The 19,295-nt window shown below is 47.1% G+C and overlaps 1 protein-coding gene across 1 annotated transcript in view; it reads right to left on the bottom strand.

Moving 5' to 3' along the window:
* Window positions 1-18,973, bottom strand: part of dzip1l (DAZ interacting zinc finger protein 1 like) — a 30,459-nt gene extending 11,486 nt beyond the window's left edge. Inside the window, exons 1-7 of the mRNA XM_036978907.2 lie at window positions 18,713-18,973; window positions 15,757-16,040; window positions 15,235-15,527; window positions 9,038-9,122; window positions 7,610-7,734; window positions 2,836-2,997; window positions 2,060-2,194 (exon numbers count right to left, since the gene is read on the bottom strand). Of these exons, the coding sequence (XP_036834802.1) occupies window positions 2,060-2,194; window positions 2,836-2,997; window positions 7,610-7,734; window positions 9,038-9,122; window positions 15,235-15,527; window positions 15,757-15,982 (1,026 nt within the window). The 5' untranslated portion in view covers window positions 15,983-16,040; window positions 18,713-18,973. The remainder of the gene's footprint in view (window positions 1-2,059; window positions 2,195-2,835; window positions 2,998-7,609; window positions 7,735-9,037; window positions 9,123-15,234; window positions 15,528-15,756; window positions 16,041-18,712) is intronic.
* Between the last annotated feature and the right edge of the window lie 322 nt (window positions 18,974-19,295).

Below are 19,295 nucleotides of genomic sequence, written 5' to 3'. Positions count from 1 at the left end.
ACACTGTTGCTGGTATTTTGGCCCATTCCCCCATGCAGATCTCCTCTAGAGCAGTGATGTTTTGGGGCTGTTGCTGGGCAACACGGACTTTCAACTCCCTCCAAAGATTTTCTATGGGGTTGAGATCTGGAGACTGGCTAGGCCACTCCAGGACCTTGAAATGCTTCTTACGAAGCCACTCCTTCGTTGCCCGGGCGGTGTGTTTGGGATCATTGTCATGCTGAAAGACCCAGCCACGTTTCATCTTCGATGCCCTTGCTGATGGAAGGAGGATTTCACTCAAAATCTCACGATACATGGCCCCATTCATTCTTTCGTTTACACGGATCAGTCGTCATGGTCCCTTTGCAGAAAAACAGCCCCAAAGCATGATGTTTCCACCCCCATGCTTGACAGTAGGTATGGTGTTCTTTGGATGCAACTCAGCATTCTTTGTCCTCCAAACACAACGAGTTGAGTTTTTACCAAAAAGTTTTATTTTGGTTTCATCTGACCATATGACAAACTTCAGACGGGCCTGGACATGTACTGGCTTAAGCAGGGGGACACGTCTGGCACTGCAGGATTTGAGTCCCTGGCGGCGTAGTGTTACTGATGGTAGGCTTTGTTACTTTGGTCCCAGCTCTCTGCAGGTCATTCACTAGGTCCCCCCGTGTGGTTCTGGGATTTTTGCTCACCGTTCTTGTGATCATTTTGACCCCACGGGGTGAGATCTTGCGTGGAGCCCCAGATCGAGGGAGATTATCAGTGGTCTTGTATGTCTTCCATTTCCTAATAATTGCTCCCACAGTTGATTTCTTCAAACCAAGCTGCTTAAATCAAATCAAATCAAATGTATTTATATAGCCCTTCGTACATCAGCTGATATCTCAAAGTGCTGTACAGAAACCCAGCCTAAAACCCCAAACAGCAAGCAATGCAGGTGTAGAAGCACGGTGGCTAGGAAAAACTCCCTAGAAAGGCCAAAACCTAGGAAGAAACCTAGAGAGGAACCAGGCTATGTGGGGTGGCCAGTCCTCTTCTGGCTGTGCTTACCTATTGCAGATCCAGTCTTCCCAGCCTGGTGTCTACAATTTTGTTTCTGGTGTCCTTTGACAGCTCTTTGGTCTTGGCCATAGTGGAGTTTGGAGTGTGACTGTTTGAGGTTGTGGACAGGTGTCTTTTATACTGATAACAAGTTCAAACAGGTTCCATTAATACAGGTAACGAGTGGAGGACAGAGGAGCCTCTTAAAGAAGAAGTTACAGGTCTGTGAGAGCCAGAAATCTTGTTTGTTTGTAGGTGACCAAATACTTATTTTCCACCATAATTTGCAATAAATTCATTAAAAATCCTACAATGTGATTTTCTGGATTTTTTTTCTCATTTTATCTGTCATAGTTGAAGTGTACATATGATGAAAATTACAGACCTCTCTCATCTTTTTAAGTGGGAGAACTTGCACAATTGGTGGCTGACTAAATACTTTTTTGCCCCACAGTATGTATGTTGGTGGCTGACTAAATACTGGTGGCTGGCTGACTAAATACTGGTGGCTGACTAAATACTGGTGGCTGGCTGACTAAATACTGGTGGCTGGCTGACTAAATACTGGTGGCTGGCTGACTAAATACTGGTGGCTGGCTGACTAAATACTGGTGGCTGGCTGACTAAATACTGGTGGCTGACTAAATACTGGTGGCTGGCTGACTAAATACTGGTGGCTGACTAAATACTGGTGGCTGGCTGACTAAATACTGGTGGCTGACTAAATACTGGTGGCTGACTAAATACTGGTGGCTGACTAAATACTGGTGGCTGACTAAATACTGGTGGCTGACTAAATACTGGTGGCTGACTAAATACTGGTGGCTGACTAAACGTACGTACGTACAGTGGGGCAAAAAAATATTTAGTCAGCCACCAAACAAACAAACCTACCTACCTACCTACCTACCTAACCTACCTTACCTACCTACCTACCTACCTACCTACCTACCTACCTACCTACCTACCTACCTACCTACCAGAAGAGTACTGGGAAAAACAGCCCAGGTAGTGGTGTGTTCTTCTGTCTTACCTGCTCAGACATCTTCTTCTTCATCATCATCATCCTCTTCTCTGCCTCTTCTCTCTGCTGCAGCTCCTCCTCCTCTTGATAGGAGCCCAGGTTAGAAACAGTCACTTCTTCTCTGGTCTGGAGCTCCTGTAGTTTCTGTCAAGTGAGTTTTCCCATCTTGTTAAGTCATGAGACAACACAGTAAGTAAAATAAAAAAAAACAGAACTTATTTTCACGTTTGGAATTAAGTATTTGTTTCAGAAGAATACATTGAGGAATTAAAAAAAATATATATATATATATTTTTTTAAAATGGCATCTGCTTTTTGGGGGGAAACAGAGGCACCGTTTGCTTCAGCAGCTCTGTTATTGTTTTTGTTATTGTTTTTGTTTTTGTTTTGATGATGAAACGGATGAGAGGAGGGTACAGCAGCGTATTTTAAATAGCGGTACATATTGTGATTGTTCGATGATGTCAGAGCGCAAAGAAACCATGTTGGTTGTATGCAGTAATTCACTTGTTGGTTGTAATATCTCAAACGGATGTGACTGTTTCACCATTAAGGATTATAGCTTCAAAGTCCATTGGAAAAATGACTTGATACTGGTTTTTGTGTGTTAGGCAAGCAGCAGGGGTGTGTGCTTGAGCTTTTGAAAACCGTCTCTTTCTTTACACTGTGGCGCCATCTAGTGGCTGGAAAGCACTACACCTTGGATTGACTCGACATCACTTTCGCCACCACGCCACTAAGCCCCTGTTTTCGTGCATGTCCTTTAAAATGGGAATAGGACTCACAGCCTCGATGGAGGAGCTCCTGCTGGCCATATCTCTGAACTCCTGCAGGAACAGCTGCTTCAGGTCCCTCATTTCCTCATGAAACTTCTTCCTCTCCTCCTCTTTCCAGCTCTCCATCTTCTCTCTCTCCGAGGTCTCTTTCCTTCGCTGATCTTCCAGCTCCTGTTGGTTAAACCCATTGAAGCACTCATGAGAGACACAGCAGTATAGATATACATCTGGGATGGGTAACTGTGAAGGGGGTGGAGGAACACAACAACAACACAAATCTGAACTCATCATGAGTGGCCACACCGGCTCGTTGGTCTGCAACGTACCCACATCTATGCCCACATCTATGTCCACATCTATACCCACATCTATGCCCACATCTATGCCCACATCTATGTCCACATCTATACCCACATCTATGCCCACATCTATGCCCACATCTATGCCCACATCTATACCCACATCTATGTCCACATCTATACCCACATCTATAACCACATCTATGCCCACATCTACATCTATACCCACACCTATACCCACATCTATACCCACATCTATACCCACATCTATACCCACATCTATACCCACACCTATACCCACACCTATACCCACACCTATACCCACATCTATACCCACATCTATACCCACATCTATACCCACACCTATGCCCACATCTATGCCCACATCTATGCCCACATCTATACCCACATCTATGTCCACATCTATGCCCACATCTATACCCACATCTATGCCCACATCTATACCCACATCTATGCCCACACCTATGCCCACATCTATGCCCACATCTATACCCACACCTATGCCCACATCTATGCCCACATCTATACCCACACCTATGCCCACATCTATGCCCACATCTATACCCACACCTATGCCCACATCTATACCCACATCTATACCCACATCTATGCCCACATCTATGCCCACATCTATACCCACATCTATGCCCACATCTATACCCACACCTATGCCCACATCTATACCCACATCTATACCCACATCTACACCCACACCTATACCTACATCTATACTCACATCTATACCCACATCTACACCCACACCTATACCTACATCTATACTCACATCTATACCCACATCTACACCCACATCTATACCCACATCTACACCCACATCTACGCCCACATCTACGCCCACATCTACACCCACATCTATGCCCACACCTACACCCACATCTATACCCACATCTACACCCACATCTACGCCCACATCTATGCCCACACCTACACCCACATCTATGCCCACACCTATGCCCACATCTATACCCACACCTATGCCCACATCTATATCTATACCCACATCTATACCCACATCTATACCCACATCTATACCCACATCTACGCCCACATCTACATCCACATCTACACCCACATCTATGCCCACATCTATACCCACACCTATATCTATACCCATATCTATACCCACATCTATACCCACATATACATCTATACCCATATCTATACCCACATCTACATCTATACCCACATCTACACCCACATCTACATCCACATCTATACCCACATCTACATCTATACCCACATCTACATCTATACCCACATCTACGCCCACATCTACACCCACATCTACACCCACATCTACGCCCACATCAGGACAGAACTGTCCTGAATCTGCCTGTATTGGAGAAGGAATACAGTCCTGAATCCGCCTGTATTGGAGGGGGAGTACAGTCCTGAATATGCCTGTATTGGAGGGAGAGAACTGTCCTGAATCTGCCTGTATTGGAGGGGGAGAACTGTCCTGAATCTGCCTGTATTGGAGGGGGAGTACTGTCCTGAATCTGCCTGTTTTGGAGGGGGAGTGGTTTCACTTCTTTTCTGAGAATATAACCAGCTTCTCAGGCTCATGGATCACCTCAGAGAACACTGCTACTCCAGCGGCTCTCTCTTCATCTGACTACATTTTCTCTCATAGTCTGAGAGCATCTGGTCGTCAAGGTGATGACACAGGACTACTAATGTATCCTATGTGGAGATTCTCTTTTCTCCCTCACTCACCTGTCCATCTCCTCACTCACCTGTCCATCTCCTCACTCACCTGTCCATCTCCTCTCTCACCTGTCCATCTCCTCTCTCACCTGTCCATCTCCTCACGCACCTGTCCATCTCCTCATGTACCTGTCCATCTCCTCACTCACCTGTCCATCTCCTCACTCACCTGTCCATCTCCTCACTCACCTGTCCATCTCCTCTCTCACCTGTCCATCTCTTCTCTCTCCTGTCCATCTCCTCACTCACCTGTCCATCTCCTCACTCACCTGTCCATCTCCTCTCTCACCTGTCCATCTCCTCTCTCACCTGTCCACCTCCTCACTCACCTGTCCATCTCCTCACTCACCTGTCCATCTCCTCAGTCACCTGTCCATCTCCTCACTCACCTGTCCACCTCCTCACTCACCTGTCCATCTCCTCACTCACCTGTCCATCTCCTCACCCACCTGTCCATCTCCTCTCTCACCTGTCCATATCCTCACTCACCTGTCCATCTCCTCACCCACCTGTCCATCTCCTCACGCACCTGTCCATCTCCTCATGTACCTGTCCATCTCCTCATGTACCTGTCCATCTCCTCACTCACCTGTCCATCTCCTCACTCACCTGTCCATCTCCTCACTCACCTGTCCATCTCCTCACTCACCTGTCCATCTCCTCTCTCACCTGTCCATCTCCTCTCTCACCTGTCCATCTCCTCTCTCACCTGTCCATCTCCTCACACACCTGTCCATCTCCTCATGTACCTGTCCATCTCCTCACTCACCTGTCCATCTCCTCACTCACCTGTCCATCTCCTCACTCACCTGTCCATCTCCTCTCTCACCTGTCCATCTCTTCTCTCACCTGTCCATCTCTTCTCTCACCTGTCCATCTCCTCACTCACCTGTCCATCTCCTCTCTCACCTGTCCATCTCCTCATTCACCTGTCCATCTCCTCTCTCACCTGTCCATCTCCTCTCTCACCTGTCCATCTCCTCACGCACCTGTCCATCTCCTCTCTCACCTGTCCATCTCTTCTCTCACCTGTCCATCTCTTCTCTCTCCTGTCCATCTCCTCACTCACCTGTCCATCTCCTCACTCACCTGTCCATCTCCTCACTCACCTGTCCATCTCCTCTCTCACCTGTCCATCTCCTCACTCACCTGTCCATCTCCTCACTCACCTGTCCATCTCCTCACGCACCTGTCCATCTCCTCACGTACCTGTCCATCTCCTCACTCACCTGTCCATCTCCTCTCTCACCTGTCCATCTCCTCACTCACCTGTCCATCTCCTCTCTCACCTGTCCATCTCTTCTCTCACCTGTCCATCTCCTCTCTCACCTGTCCATCTCCTCTCTCACCTGTCCATCTCCTCACGCACCTGTCCATCTCCTCATGCACCTGTCCATCTCCTCACTCACCTGTCCATCTCCTCTCTCACCTGTCCATCTCTTCTCTCACCTGTCCATCTCTTCTCTCACCTGTCCATCTCCTCACTTACCTGTCCATCTCCTCACTCACCTGTCCATCTCCTCACTCACCTGTCCATCTCCTCTCTCACCTGTCCACCTCCTCACTCACCTGTCCATCTCCTCACTCCCCTGTCTATCTCCTCACTCACCTGTCCATCTCTTCACTCACCTGTCCACCTCCTCACTCACCTGTCCATCTCCTCTCTCACCTGTCCATCTCCTCACTCACCTGTCCATCTCCTCACTCACCTGTCCGTATCCTCACTCACCTGTCCGTATCCTCAATCACCTGTCCATCTCCTCTCTCACCTGTCCATCTCCTCACTCACCTGTCCATCTCCTCATGCACCTGTCCATCTCCTCACTCACCTGTCCATCTCCTCACTCACCTGTCCATCTCCTCTCTCACCTGTCCATCTCCTCTCTCACCTGTCCATCTCTTCTCTCACCTGTCTATCTCTTCTCTCACCTGTCCATCTCCTCACTCACCTGTCCATCTCCTCTCTCACCTGTCCATCTCCTCTCTCTCCATCTCCTCACTCACCTGTCCATCTCCTCACCCACCTGTCCATCTCCTCACACACCTGTACATCTCCTCACCCACCTGTCCATCTCCTCTCTCACCTGTCCATATCCTCACTCACCTGTCCATCTCCTCTCTCACCTGTCCATCTCCTCACTCACCTGTCCGTATCCTCACTCACCTGTCCGTATCCTCAATCACCTGTCCATCTCCTCTCTCACCTGTCCATCTCCTCACTCACCTGTCCATCTCCTCTCTCACCCGTCCATCTCCTCTCTCACCCGTCCATCTCCTCATTTGAATTCCATGCTGTCACTATCACTTGTCCACTAAAGCTTAACATTGTTGTAATCTATCGCCCACCAGGTGCCCTTGGAGAGTTCCTCAATGTCCATCTCCTCACTCACCTGTCCGTATCGTCACTCACCTGTCCGTATCCTCAATCACCTGTCCATCTCCTCTCTCACCTGTCCATCTCCTCACTCACCTGTCCATCTCCTCTCTCACCCGTCCATCTCCTCATTTGAATTCCATGCTGTCACTATCACTTGTCCACTAAAGCTTAACATTGTTGTAATCTATCGCCCACCAGGTGCCCTTGGAGAGTTCCTCAATGAGCTTGACACCTCGATAAGCTCATTTCCTGACGATGGCTCATCGTACTGAGTGACTTCAACCACCTGAAGTCTCCCTTTCATTCATTTTCTTTCCCCTCCCACTCACAAGGCAGGCAATACGCTTGTGTACGGTGTTACCTGCTGTTTCCTAAGGGCCTCTGCTTCCCTCTCTACGTCCAGTCTAGTCTGGGACAGTTTCAGCCTCTCTCTCAGCTCCTCTATCCCATCCTCCATCTGTTCCACCTGCCTCTTCTTCTGCCGCTCTGAGGAGAGGACAACAGACAGTAGTTATCTGCCTCTCTGAGGAGAGGACAACAGACAGTAGCTATCTGCCACTCTGAGGAGAGGACAACAGACAGTGGTTATCTGCCTCTCTGAGGAGAGGACAACAGACAGTAGGGATCTGCCCCTCTGAGGAGAGGACAACAGACAGTAGGGATCTGCCACTCTGAGGAGAGGACAACAGACAGTGGTTATCTGCCTCTCTGAGGAGAGGACAACAGACAGTAGGGATCTGCCTCTCTGAGGAGAGGACAACAGACAGTAGGGATCTGCCTCTCTGAGGAGAGGACAACAGACAGTAGGGATCTGCCTCTCTGAGGAGAGGACAACAGACAGTAGGGATCTGCCTCTCTGAGGAGAGGACAACAGACAGTAGGGATCTGCCTCTCTGAGGAGAGGACAACAGACAGTAGGGATCTGCCACTCTGAGAGGACAACAGACAGTAGGGATCTGCCACTCTGAAGAGAGGACAACAGACAGTAGGGATCTGCCACTCTGAAGAGAGGACAACAGACAGTAGGGATCTGCCTCTCTGAGGAGAGGACAACAGACAGTAGGGATCTGCCACTCTGAGGAGAGGACAACAGACAGTAGGGATCTGCCTCTCTGAGGAGAGGACAACAGACAGTAGGGATCTGCCCCTCTGAGGAGAGGACAACAGACAGTAGGGATCTGCCACTCTGAGAGGACAACAGACAGTAGGGATCTGCCACTCTGGGGAGAGGACAACAGACAGTAGGGATCTGCCACTCTGGGGAGAGGACATCAGACAGTAGGGATCTGCCACTCTGAAGAGAGGACAACAGACAGTAGGGATCTGCCTCTCTGAGGAGAGGACAACAGACAGTAGGGATCTGCCTCTCTGAGGAGAGGACAACAGACAGTAGGGATCTGCCTCTCTGAGGAGAGGACAACAGACAGTAGGGATCTGCCACTCTGAGGAGAGGACAACAGACGGTAGGAAACGCAACCACTCAGTGACTATTAGAGCACGATATAGTTAGGCAACATGAGGTCGAAGGTTAAATTCCTGCATGGGGCATATGCGCCACTTTCCATGGTCACAGTTCTGTAAGTCACTCTGGATAAAAGAGATTAAGTGGCTACTAAATGAACATATCATGATTGAAAAATGTACTCTAAATCACATAGCACAGTATTGTTCAAACCTCCTAACCAGATAAACGTGTTTTATAATGCATTGTGTTGACTGACTACTTACTAATAAAGAGTTAAATCGGGTACAAAAAAAAAAGTCTGAGGAGTGTAGATATGAAACCGACCTGTGTCTGTCAGCTCCGGGTGCCTGCGCTGTAGGTGGGCTTGTAAGTAGGAATAGTTGATGAAGGACTTCTCACAGCATTGGCACTGAAAAAATATCATAGTTTGGAGGGTACAGAGATGGTCACGGTGGAGGGGACAGAGATGGCCAGGGTGGAGGGTACAGAGATGGTCAGGGTGGAGGGTACAGAGATGGTCAGGGTGGAGGGTACAGTACAGAGGTGGTCAGGGTGGAGGGTACAGTACAGAGATGGTCAGGGTGGAGGGTACAGTACAGAGATGGTCAGGGTGGAGGGTACAGAGATGGTCAGGGTGGAGGGTACAGTACAGAGATGGTCAGGGTGGAGGGTACAGAGATGGTCAGGGTGGAGGGTACAGATATGGTCAGGGTGGAGGGTACAGAGATGGTCAGGGTGGAGGGTACAGTCAGAGATGGTCAGGGTGGAGGGTACAGAGATGGTCAGGGTGGAGGGTACAGAGATGGTCAGGGTGGAGGGTACAGTACAGAGATGGTCAGGGTGGAGGGTACAGAGATGGTCAGGGTGGAGGGTACAGTACAGAGATGGTCAGGGTGGAGGGTACAGAGATGGTCAGGGTGGAGGGTACAGTACAGAGATGGTCAGGGTGGAGGGTACAGTACAGAGATGGTCAGGGTGGAGGGTACAGTACAGAGATGGTCAGGGTGGAGGGTACAGTATAGAGATGGTCAGGGTGGAGGGTACAGAGATGGTCAGCTGTCAGAAGAACAGGCCTTCATATTGGCTTAGTGTTTTCTGTCATTCTTACAGACTGCAGAGTTTAAACATTTCATGGGGCATTTACTTAAACGAAACTATGACACTGACAGTTGAAGTCAGAAGTTTACATACACCTTAGTGAAATACATTTAAACTCAGTTTTTCACAATTCCTGACATTTAATCCTAGTAGAAATGTCCTGTCTTCGGTCAATTAGGATCAGCACTTTATTTTAAGAATGTGAAATGTCAGAATAATAGTAGAGAGAATAATTTATTTCAGCTTTCATGTCTTTCATCACATTCCCAGTGGGTCAGAAGTTTACATACACTCAATTAGTATTTGGTAGCGTTGCCTTTAAATTGTTTAACTTCGGTCAAACGTTTCAGGTAGCCTTCCACAAGCTTCCCACAATAAGTTGGGTGAATTTTGCCCCATTCTTCCTGACAGAGCTGGTGTAACTGAGTCAGGTTTGTAGGCCTCCTTGCTCGCACACGCTTTTTCAGTTCTGCCCACAAATGTTCTATAGGATTGAGGTCAGGGCTTTGTGATGGCCACTCCAATACCTTGACTTTGTTGTCTTTAAGCCATTTTGCCACAACTTTGGAAGTATGCTTGGGGTCATTGTCCATTTGGAAGACCCATTTGCAACCAAGCTTTAACTTCCTGACTGATGTCTTGAGATGTTGCTTCAATATATCCACATAATTTTCCTTCCTGATGATGTCATCTATTTTGTGAAGTGCATCAGTCCCTCCTGCATCAAAGCACCCCCACAACATGACGCTGCCACCTCCGTGCTTCACGGTTGGGATGGTGTTCTTCGGCTTGCAAGCGTCCCCCTTTTTCCTCCAACATAATGATGGCCATTATGGCCAAACAGTTCTATTTTTGTTTCATCAGACAATAGGACATTTCTCCAAAAAGTACGATCTTTGTCCCCATGTGCAGTTGCAAACCATAGTCTGGCTTTTTTATGGCGGTTTTGGAGCAGTGGCTTCTTCCTTGCTGAGCAGCCTTTCAGGTAATGTCGATATAGGACTCGTTTTACTGTGGATATAGATACTTTTAAACCTGTTTCCTCCAGCATCTTCACAAGGTCCTTTGCTGTTGTTCTGGGATTGATTTGCACTTTTCGCACCAACGTACGCTCATCTCTAGGAGACAGAACGCATCTCCTTTCTGAGCGGTATGACGGCTGTGTGGTCCCATGGTGTTTATACATATGTACTATTGTTTGTACAGATGAACGTGGTACCTTCAGGCGTTTGGAAGTTGCTCCCAAGGATGAACCAGACTTGTGGAGGTATACAATTTTTTGGCTTGGCTGATTTCTTTTGATTTTCCCATGATGTCAAGCAAAGAGGCATTAAGTTTGAAGGTAAGCCTTGAAATACATCCACAGGTACACCTCCAATTGACTCAAATGATGTCAATCAGCCTATCAGAAGCTTCTAAATGTTCTGCAATGTTCCAAGCTGTTTAAAGGCACAGTCAACTTAGTGTATGTAAACTTCTGACCCACTGGAATGTTGATACAGTGAATTATAAGTGAAATAATCTGTCTGTAAACAATTGTTGGAAAAATGACTTGTGTCATGCACAAAATAGATGTCCTAACCGACTTGCCAAAACTATAGTTTGTTCACAGGAAATTTGGGGAGTGGTTGAAAAACGAGTTTTATTTGACTCCAACCTAAGTGTATGTAAACTTCCCACTTCAACTGTAATAGCAATTCAATTATTGGTCAGGAGGACAAACCAAATCAAATCAAATCAAATTTTATTTGTCACATACACATGGTTAGCAGATGTTAATGCGAGTGTAGCGAAATGCTTGTGCTTCTAGTTCCGACAATGCAGTAATAACCAACAAGTAATCTAACTAACAATTCCAAAACTACTGTCTTGTACACAGTGTGAGGGGATAAAGAATATGTACATAAGGATATATGAATGAGTGATGGTACAGAGCAGCATAGGCAGATACAGTAGATGGTATCGAGTACAGTATATACATATGAGATGAGTATGTAAACAAAGTGGCATAGTTAAAGTGGCTAGTGATACATGTATTACATAAGGATACAGTCGATGATATAGAGTACAGTATATACGTATGCATATGAGATGAATAATGTAGGGTAAGTAACATTATATAAGGTAGCATTGTTTAAAGTGGCTAGTGATATATTTACATCATTTCCCATCAATTCCCATTATTAAAGTGGCTGGAGTTGAGTCAGTGTCAGTGTGTTGGCAGCAGCCACTCAATGTTAGTGGTGGCTGTTTAACAGTCTGATAGCCTTGAGATAGAAGCTGTTTTTCAGTCTCTCGGTCCCAGCTTTGATGCACCTGTACTGACCTCGCCTTCTGGATGATAGCGGGGTGAACAGGCAGTGGCTCGGGTGGTTGATGTCCTTGATGATCTTTATGGCCTTCCTGTGACATCGGGTGGTGTAGGTGTCCTGGAGGGCAGGTAGTTTGCCCCCGGTGATGCGTTGTGCAGACCTCACTACCCTCTGGAGAGCCTTACGGTTGAGGGCGGAGCAGTTGCCGTACCAGGCGGTGATACAGCCCGCCAGGATGCTCTCGATTGTGCATCTGTAGAAGTTTGTGAGTGCTTTTGGTGACAAGCCAAATTTCTTCAGCCTCCTGAGGTTGAAGAGGCGCTGCTGCGCCTTCTTCACAATGCTGTCTGTGTGAGTGGACCAATTCAGTTTGTCTGTGATGTGTATGCCGAGGAACTTAAAACTTGCTACCCTCTCCACTACTGTTCCATCGATGTGGATAGGGGGGTGTTCCCTCTGCTGTTTCCTGAAGTCCACAATCATCTCCTTAGTTTTGTTGACGTTGAGTGTGAGGTTATTTTCCTGACACCACACTCCGAGGGCCCTCACCTCCTCCCTGTAGGCCGTCTCGTCGTTGTTGGTAATCAAGCCTACCACTGTCGTGTCGTCCGCAAACTTGATGATTGAGTTGGAGGCGTGCGTGGCCACGCAGTCGTGGGTGAACAGGGAGTACAGGATGGGGCTCAGAACGCACCCTTGTGGGGCCCCAGTGTTGAGGATCAGCGGGGAGGAGATGTTGTTGCCTACCCCCACCACCTGGGGGCGGCCCGTCAGGAAGTCCAGTACCCAGTTGCACAGGGCGGGGTCGAGACCCAGGGTCTCGAGCTTGATGACGAGCTTGGAGGGTACTATGGTGTTGAATGCCGAGCTGTAGTCAATGAACAGCATTCTCACATAGGTATTCCTCTTGTCCAGATGGGTTAGGGCAGTGTGCAGTGTGGTTGAGATTGCATCGTCTGTGGACCTATTTGGGCGGTAAGCAAATTGGAGTGGGTCTAGGGTGTCAGGTAGGGTGGAGGTGATATGGTCCTTGACTAGTCTCTCAAAGCACTTCATGATGACGGAAGTGAGTGCTACGGGGCGGTAGTCGTTTAGCTCAGTTACCTTAGCTTTCTTGGGAACAGGAACAATGGTGGCCCTCTTGAAGCATGTGGGAACAGCAGACTGGTATAAGGATTGATTGAATATGTCCGTAAACACACCGGCCAGCTGGTCTGCGCATGCTCTGAGGGCGCGGCTGGGGATGCCGTCTGGGCCTGCAGCCTTGCGAGGGTTATCACGTTTAAATGTCTTACTCACCTCGGCTGCAGTGAAGGAGAGACCGCAAGTTTTCGTTGCAGGCCGTGTCAGTGGCACTGTATTGTCCTCAAAGCGGGCAAAAAAGTTATTTAGTCTGCCTGGGAGCAGGACATCCTGGTCCGTGACTGGGCTGGATTTCTTCCTGTAGTCCGTGATTGACTGTAGACCCTGCCACATGCCTCTTGTGTCTGAGCCGTTGAATTGAGATTCTACTTTGTCTCTGTACTGACGCTTAGCTTGTTTGATAGCCTTGCGGAGGGAATAGCTGCACTGTTTGTATTCGGTCATGTTACCAGACACCTTGCCCTGATTAAAAGCAGTGGTTCGCGCCCTCAGTTTCACGCGAATGCTGCCATCAATCCACGGTTTCTGGTTAGGGAATGTTTTAATCGTTGCTATGGGAACGACATCTTCAACGCACGTTCTAATGAACTCGCACACCGAATCAGCGTATTCGTCAATGTTGTTGTCTGACGCAATACGAAACATGTCCCAGTCCACGTGATGGAAGCAGTCTTGGAGTGTGGAGTCAGCTTGGTCGGACCAGCGTTGGACAGACCTCAGCGTGGGAGCCTCTTGTTTTAGTTTCTGTCTGTAGGCAGGGATCAACAAAATGGAGTCGTGGTCAGCTTTTCCGAAAGGGGGGCGGGGCAGGGCCTTATATGCGTCGCGGAAGTTAGAGTAACAATGATCCAAGGTCTTTCCACCCCTGGTTGCGCAATCGATATGCTGATAAAATTTGGGGAGTCTTGTTTTTAGATTAGCCTTGTTAAAATCCCCAGCTACAATGAATGCAGCCTCCGGATAAATGGTTTCCAGTTTGCAAAGAGTCAAATAAAGTTCATTCAGAGCCAACGATGTGTCTGCTTGGGGGGGGATATATATACGGCTGTGATTATAATCGAAGAGAATTCTCTTGGTAGATAATGCGGTCTACATTTGATTGTGAGGAATTCTAAATCAGGTGAACAGAAGGATTTGAGTTCCTGTATGTTTCTTTCATCACACCATGTCACGTTAGTCATAAGGCATACGCCGCCGCCCCTCTTCTTACCAGAAATATGTTTTTTTCTGTCTGCGCGATGCGTGGAGAAACCTGTTGGCTGCACCGCTTCGGATAGCGTCTCTCCAGTAAGCCACGTTTCCGTGAAGCAAAGAACGTTACAGTCTCTGATGTCCCTCTGGAATGCTACCCTTGCTCGGATTTCATCAACCTTGTTGTCAAGAGACTGGACATTGGCAAGAAGAATGCTAGGGAATGGTGCACGGTGTGCCCGTCTCCGGAGTCTGACCAGAAGACCGCCTCGTTTCCCTCTTTTTCGGAGTCGTTTTTTTGGGTCGCTGCATGGGATCCACTCCGTTGTCCTGTTTGTAAGGCAGAGCACAGGATCCGCGTCGCTAAAAACATATTCTTGGTCGTACTGATAGTGAGTTGACGCTGATCTTATATTCAGTAGTTCTTCTCGACTGTATGTAATGAAACCTAAGATGAGCTGGGGTACTAATGTAAGAAATAACACGTAAAAAAACAAAAAACTGCATAGTTTCCTAGGAACGCGAAGCGAGGCGGCCATCTCTGTCGGCGCCGGAAGTTACGGGTTTAACGACATTGTGAGCTCATCAAACTGACATTTAGAAATATGCTCACTTGATACTAAACCCAAGTATCACAAGCCAATTGGAAAGAATAAATTCAAGACAGCATTAAAGCGCAGAAGAAGTGAGTTGATGGGTAGAAATAAAATTATATAATTTGATGGTCTGTCCAGATGTAAAAAGGAGGACCGGGTGTGGTCCAAAGATAACGTTTACCTTGTGGTAGTTGTTGAAGCTAGCCTGTAGTAGAAGCTGCTGTGTGGCTAGCATCTTCTTCCTGAGTTTGCTCTCCTGTTTAGTGGCCTGTAGCTCAGAGTCCAGCCTGGCCCTCTCCTCTCCCTCTCGGTCTGCCTTAGAGAGGACCCCCTGTAGACGGTCCTCTAGCCCAGACACCTGGGAGCTCAGGTAGTCCTGACAGTGCAGCAGGTACTCTGTGCTGAGCTGGGACATACGTAGTAGGTTGACAAGGGCCGGGTCAGCAGGGCTACGGCAGTAGGGACACCTCTCACCTTCAGGGATGGAGTTGGGGGTCAATTTTAAATGTAAACAGTCCTTGTTTGGTGCATTAAACCAATAAGCAATGAAGTAAAAAAATATATAATAATAATAATTATTAATTAAATGGGAGGTTCACACACAAAAATGGACAAAAGTCAGGACAGTTCCAATTGAAGTCATTGCTTTTCAATTGACTGAAGTGAAATGGAATTGACCCCGGGACCAACCCTGCTCTGTTACCTGTGACATCACAGAAGGTGACAGCAGATATGTACTCCTGCAGTACGACCACGTCCATCTCCCTGGCCACGTGATCCACATCCAGGGCAGAGAGGCGCCGCCAGTCCATGGATTCAGTTCGGGCTCGGAAACGTAGGGGCTGCAGGTGGCCAGAGCTCCAGGAGGAGGGGAAAGAGAGGAGGCCGGACACAGGAGGGTCACTGGGGGTTCTGAACTGGCCAGGCATGGTGGTGTAGGCTCTGGCAGGGAATGAGGTGGGGTAGTGGCACTTGGAGGAGATGCTGCTGTGAAAGAAAGAAAGAGAACCCTATTAACACTGAACAAAAATAAAATGCAACATGTAAAGTGTTGGTCCAATGTTTCACGAGTTGAAATAAAAATATCCCAGAAATGTTCCATAAGCTTAAAAAGCGGATTTCTCAAATTTTGTGCACAAATTTGTTTACATCCCCTGTTAGTGAGCATTTCTCCTTTGCCAAGATACTCCATCCATCTGACAGGTGTTACATATCAAGTTGATTAAACAGCATGATCATTACACAGGTGCACCTTGTGCCGGGGACAATAGTCACTCTAAAATACGCCGTTTTGTCACACAACACAATACCACAGATGTCTCAAGTTTTGAGGGAGCGTGCAATTGGAATGCTGACTGCAGGGATGCCCACCAGAGCTGTTGCCAGGTAATTTAATGTTCATATGTCTACCATAAGCTGCCTCCCAGGTCATTTTCGAAAATTTGGCAGTACGTCCAGCCCGGCCTCACAACCGCAGACCACGTGTAACCATGCCAGCCCAGGACCTCCACAACCGGCTTCTTCATCTGTGGGATCGTCTAAGAACAGCCACCCGGACAACTGATGAAACTGTGGGTTTTCACAACCGAAGAATATCTGCACTAACTGTCAGAAACCATCTCTGGGAAGCTCATATGCCCGTTGTCCTCACTAAGGTCTTGACCTCACTGCAGTTTGGCGTCGTAACCGACTTCAGTGGGCAAATGGTCACCTTCGATGGCCACAGAAGTGTGTTCTCCATGGATGAATCACGATTTTAACTGTCCTGGGCAGATGACAGACAGAGTGTATGGCAATTTGAATGCACAGATACCGTGACGAGATCCTGAGGCCCATTGTCATGCCAATCATCCTCCGCCATCACCTCATGTTTCAGAATGATAATGCAAGTCGCAAGGATCTGTACACAATTCCTGGAAGCTGAAAATGTCCCAGTTCTTCCATGGCCTGCATACTCACCAGACATGTCACCCATTGAGCATGTTTGGGATGCTCTGGATAGAGGCTTCTTCACCTTGGACTCAAACATTAACTGGGGGTAATAACTCATCTTGTATCAATAAACACCTGGAGAATAATGTTTTATTTTTTTATTTCACCTTTATTTAACCAGGTAGGCCAGTTGAGAACACCTTTATTTAACCAGGTAGTCTAGTTGAGAACACCTTTATTTAACCAGGTAGGCTAGTTGAGAACAAGTTCTCATTTACAACTGTGACCTGGCCAAGATAAAGCAAAGCAGTTCGACACATACAACGACACAGAGTTACACATGGAGTAAAACAAACATACAGTCAATAATACAGTATAGAAATAAGTCTATATACGATGTGAGCAAATGAGGTGAGATAAGGGAGGTAAAGGCAAAAAAAGGCCATGGTGGCAAAGTAAATACAATATAGCAAGTAAAACACTGGAATGGTAGATTTGCTGTGGAAGAATGTGCAAAGTAGAGATATAAATAAGGGGGTGCAAAGGAGCAAAAATAAATATATAAATAAATACAGTAGGGGGAGAGGTAGTTGTTTGGGCTAAATTATAGATGGGCTATGTACAGGTGCACTAATCTGACTGCAGAATGACTGCACACGGCACAGCACTGGTGTCAAGTGCAGCTTCATAGACTTGTCTCCTTGGAGTTAATGATGTAAACAGATCAGCTCATAAGAATCCATTGTTCCAATGTAGCCTGACCTTACAAAACACAAACAAACAGGATTGTTGCTATCCTTTCAACAGGTGAGAGAACAACACCACCTTCCTTTCCAGAGGGATTTCACTGGTCGTGTGTGGCAGTTGATATGAGGGAGGTGCTAGCTAGCAACGCCAAGGGTATTTTTTTGGGGGGGGGGGGTGTATTTTATTAGGATCTCGATTAGCTGTTGCAAAAGCAGCCGCTACTCTTCCAAAACATGAAACATAATACAGAACATCAATAGACAAGAACAGCTCAAGGAAAGAACTACATACATTTTTTTAAAGGCACACAGCCTACATATCAATGCATGCATACACACAAACTATCTGGGTCAAATAGGGGAGAGGCATGAGGTGTTGCTTTATCTGTTTTTTGAAACCAGGTTTACTGTTTATTTTAGCAAGATGAGATGGAAGTTCCAAGCAATAAGGGCTCTATATAATACTGTATGTTTTCTTGAATTTGTTCTGGATTTGGGGACTGTGAAAAGTGCCCTGGTGGCATGTCTGGTGGGATAAGTATGTGTGTCAGAGCTATGTCTAAATTCACTATGCAAACAATTCGGGATTTTCAACACATTAAATGTTTCTTATGAAAAAATAAAGAATTGATGCAGTCAGCCTCTCCTCGACTCTTAGCCAAGAGAGACTGGCATGCATAGTATTTATATCAGCCCTCTGATTACAATTAAGAGCAAAACGTCCCGCTCTGTTCTGGGCCAACTGCAGCTTCAATAGGTCTGTCCTTGCAGCACTGGACCACACGACTGGACAATAATCAAGATTAGATTAGGGGTCGTGAGTTCAATTTCCCGCATGGATCACATACACACAACTAGGATTGTGGTTAGCTAAACTCACCGGACTAAATGGCACAAGACGTAACTAGCTATCTAGATCTGACAGCAAAGAGTTACCGGAAAATGCATATTGAAAGTTTCAAAGTTAGCTAGCTTGCTTACCTGTCCTTGGCGTAGCACTGTTTTGGTATCTTGCTTGCTCCTGCGAAGTAAATTTATATGCAATATTTCAGTAAAAGGTTTCTAGAGGTATAACTTTGCAAAAATTTAATTTGCACGAATAATGCATGTGGTGTTCGCTAGTTTGCACCAAAAAACGGTGTGATGGGTGGAGGGCTGCCCCCCTGCTGCCTTCTACAGGGGAAGGTGCAGTAACAAGGCACGCTCCGGCTGTTACCTAGGAAACGAAACGCCCTTTGGGCCATTGTCTTGCGTCAGATGGCGTCACTCCTACGTGACTCTCGTCCCTCGAACGATTTGGGATTATGGGCCTGATTTCAGCGCGTTCAAGACAACTGGGAACTAGGGCTTTAACGAGCTACAACTGGGAAAAAAATATTTAGATCAGTCATCCAGCCCGAAATTCCAACTCGGGAACTCACGCGTCTTTCTAGAGCTCGGAATTTTTTAACTTTTCGAGTTTCAAGTACCATTATGCCGCGTTCAAGTACCAGTCGGAACTAGGAAACTCAGAAATGTTTGACTTGCTAACTGATTGAACGCAGCACGTGTATAACTACAACCT

The sequence above is a fragment of the Oncorhynchus mykiss genome, chromosome 5, assembly GCF_057628025.1.
Source record: "Oncorhynchus mykiss isolate SJ-2025 chromosome 5, ASM5762802v1, whole genome shotgun sequence".
NCBI lineage: Eukaryota > Metazoa > Chordata > Actinopteri > Salmoniformes > Salmonidae > Oncorhynchus > Oncorhynchus mykiss.
Note: the sequence above shows the minus strand (reverse complement) of the source record. Positions and strands in the feature narration are given on the sequence as shown.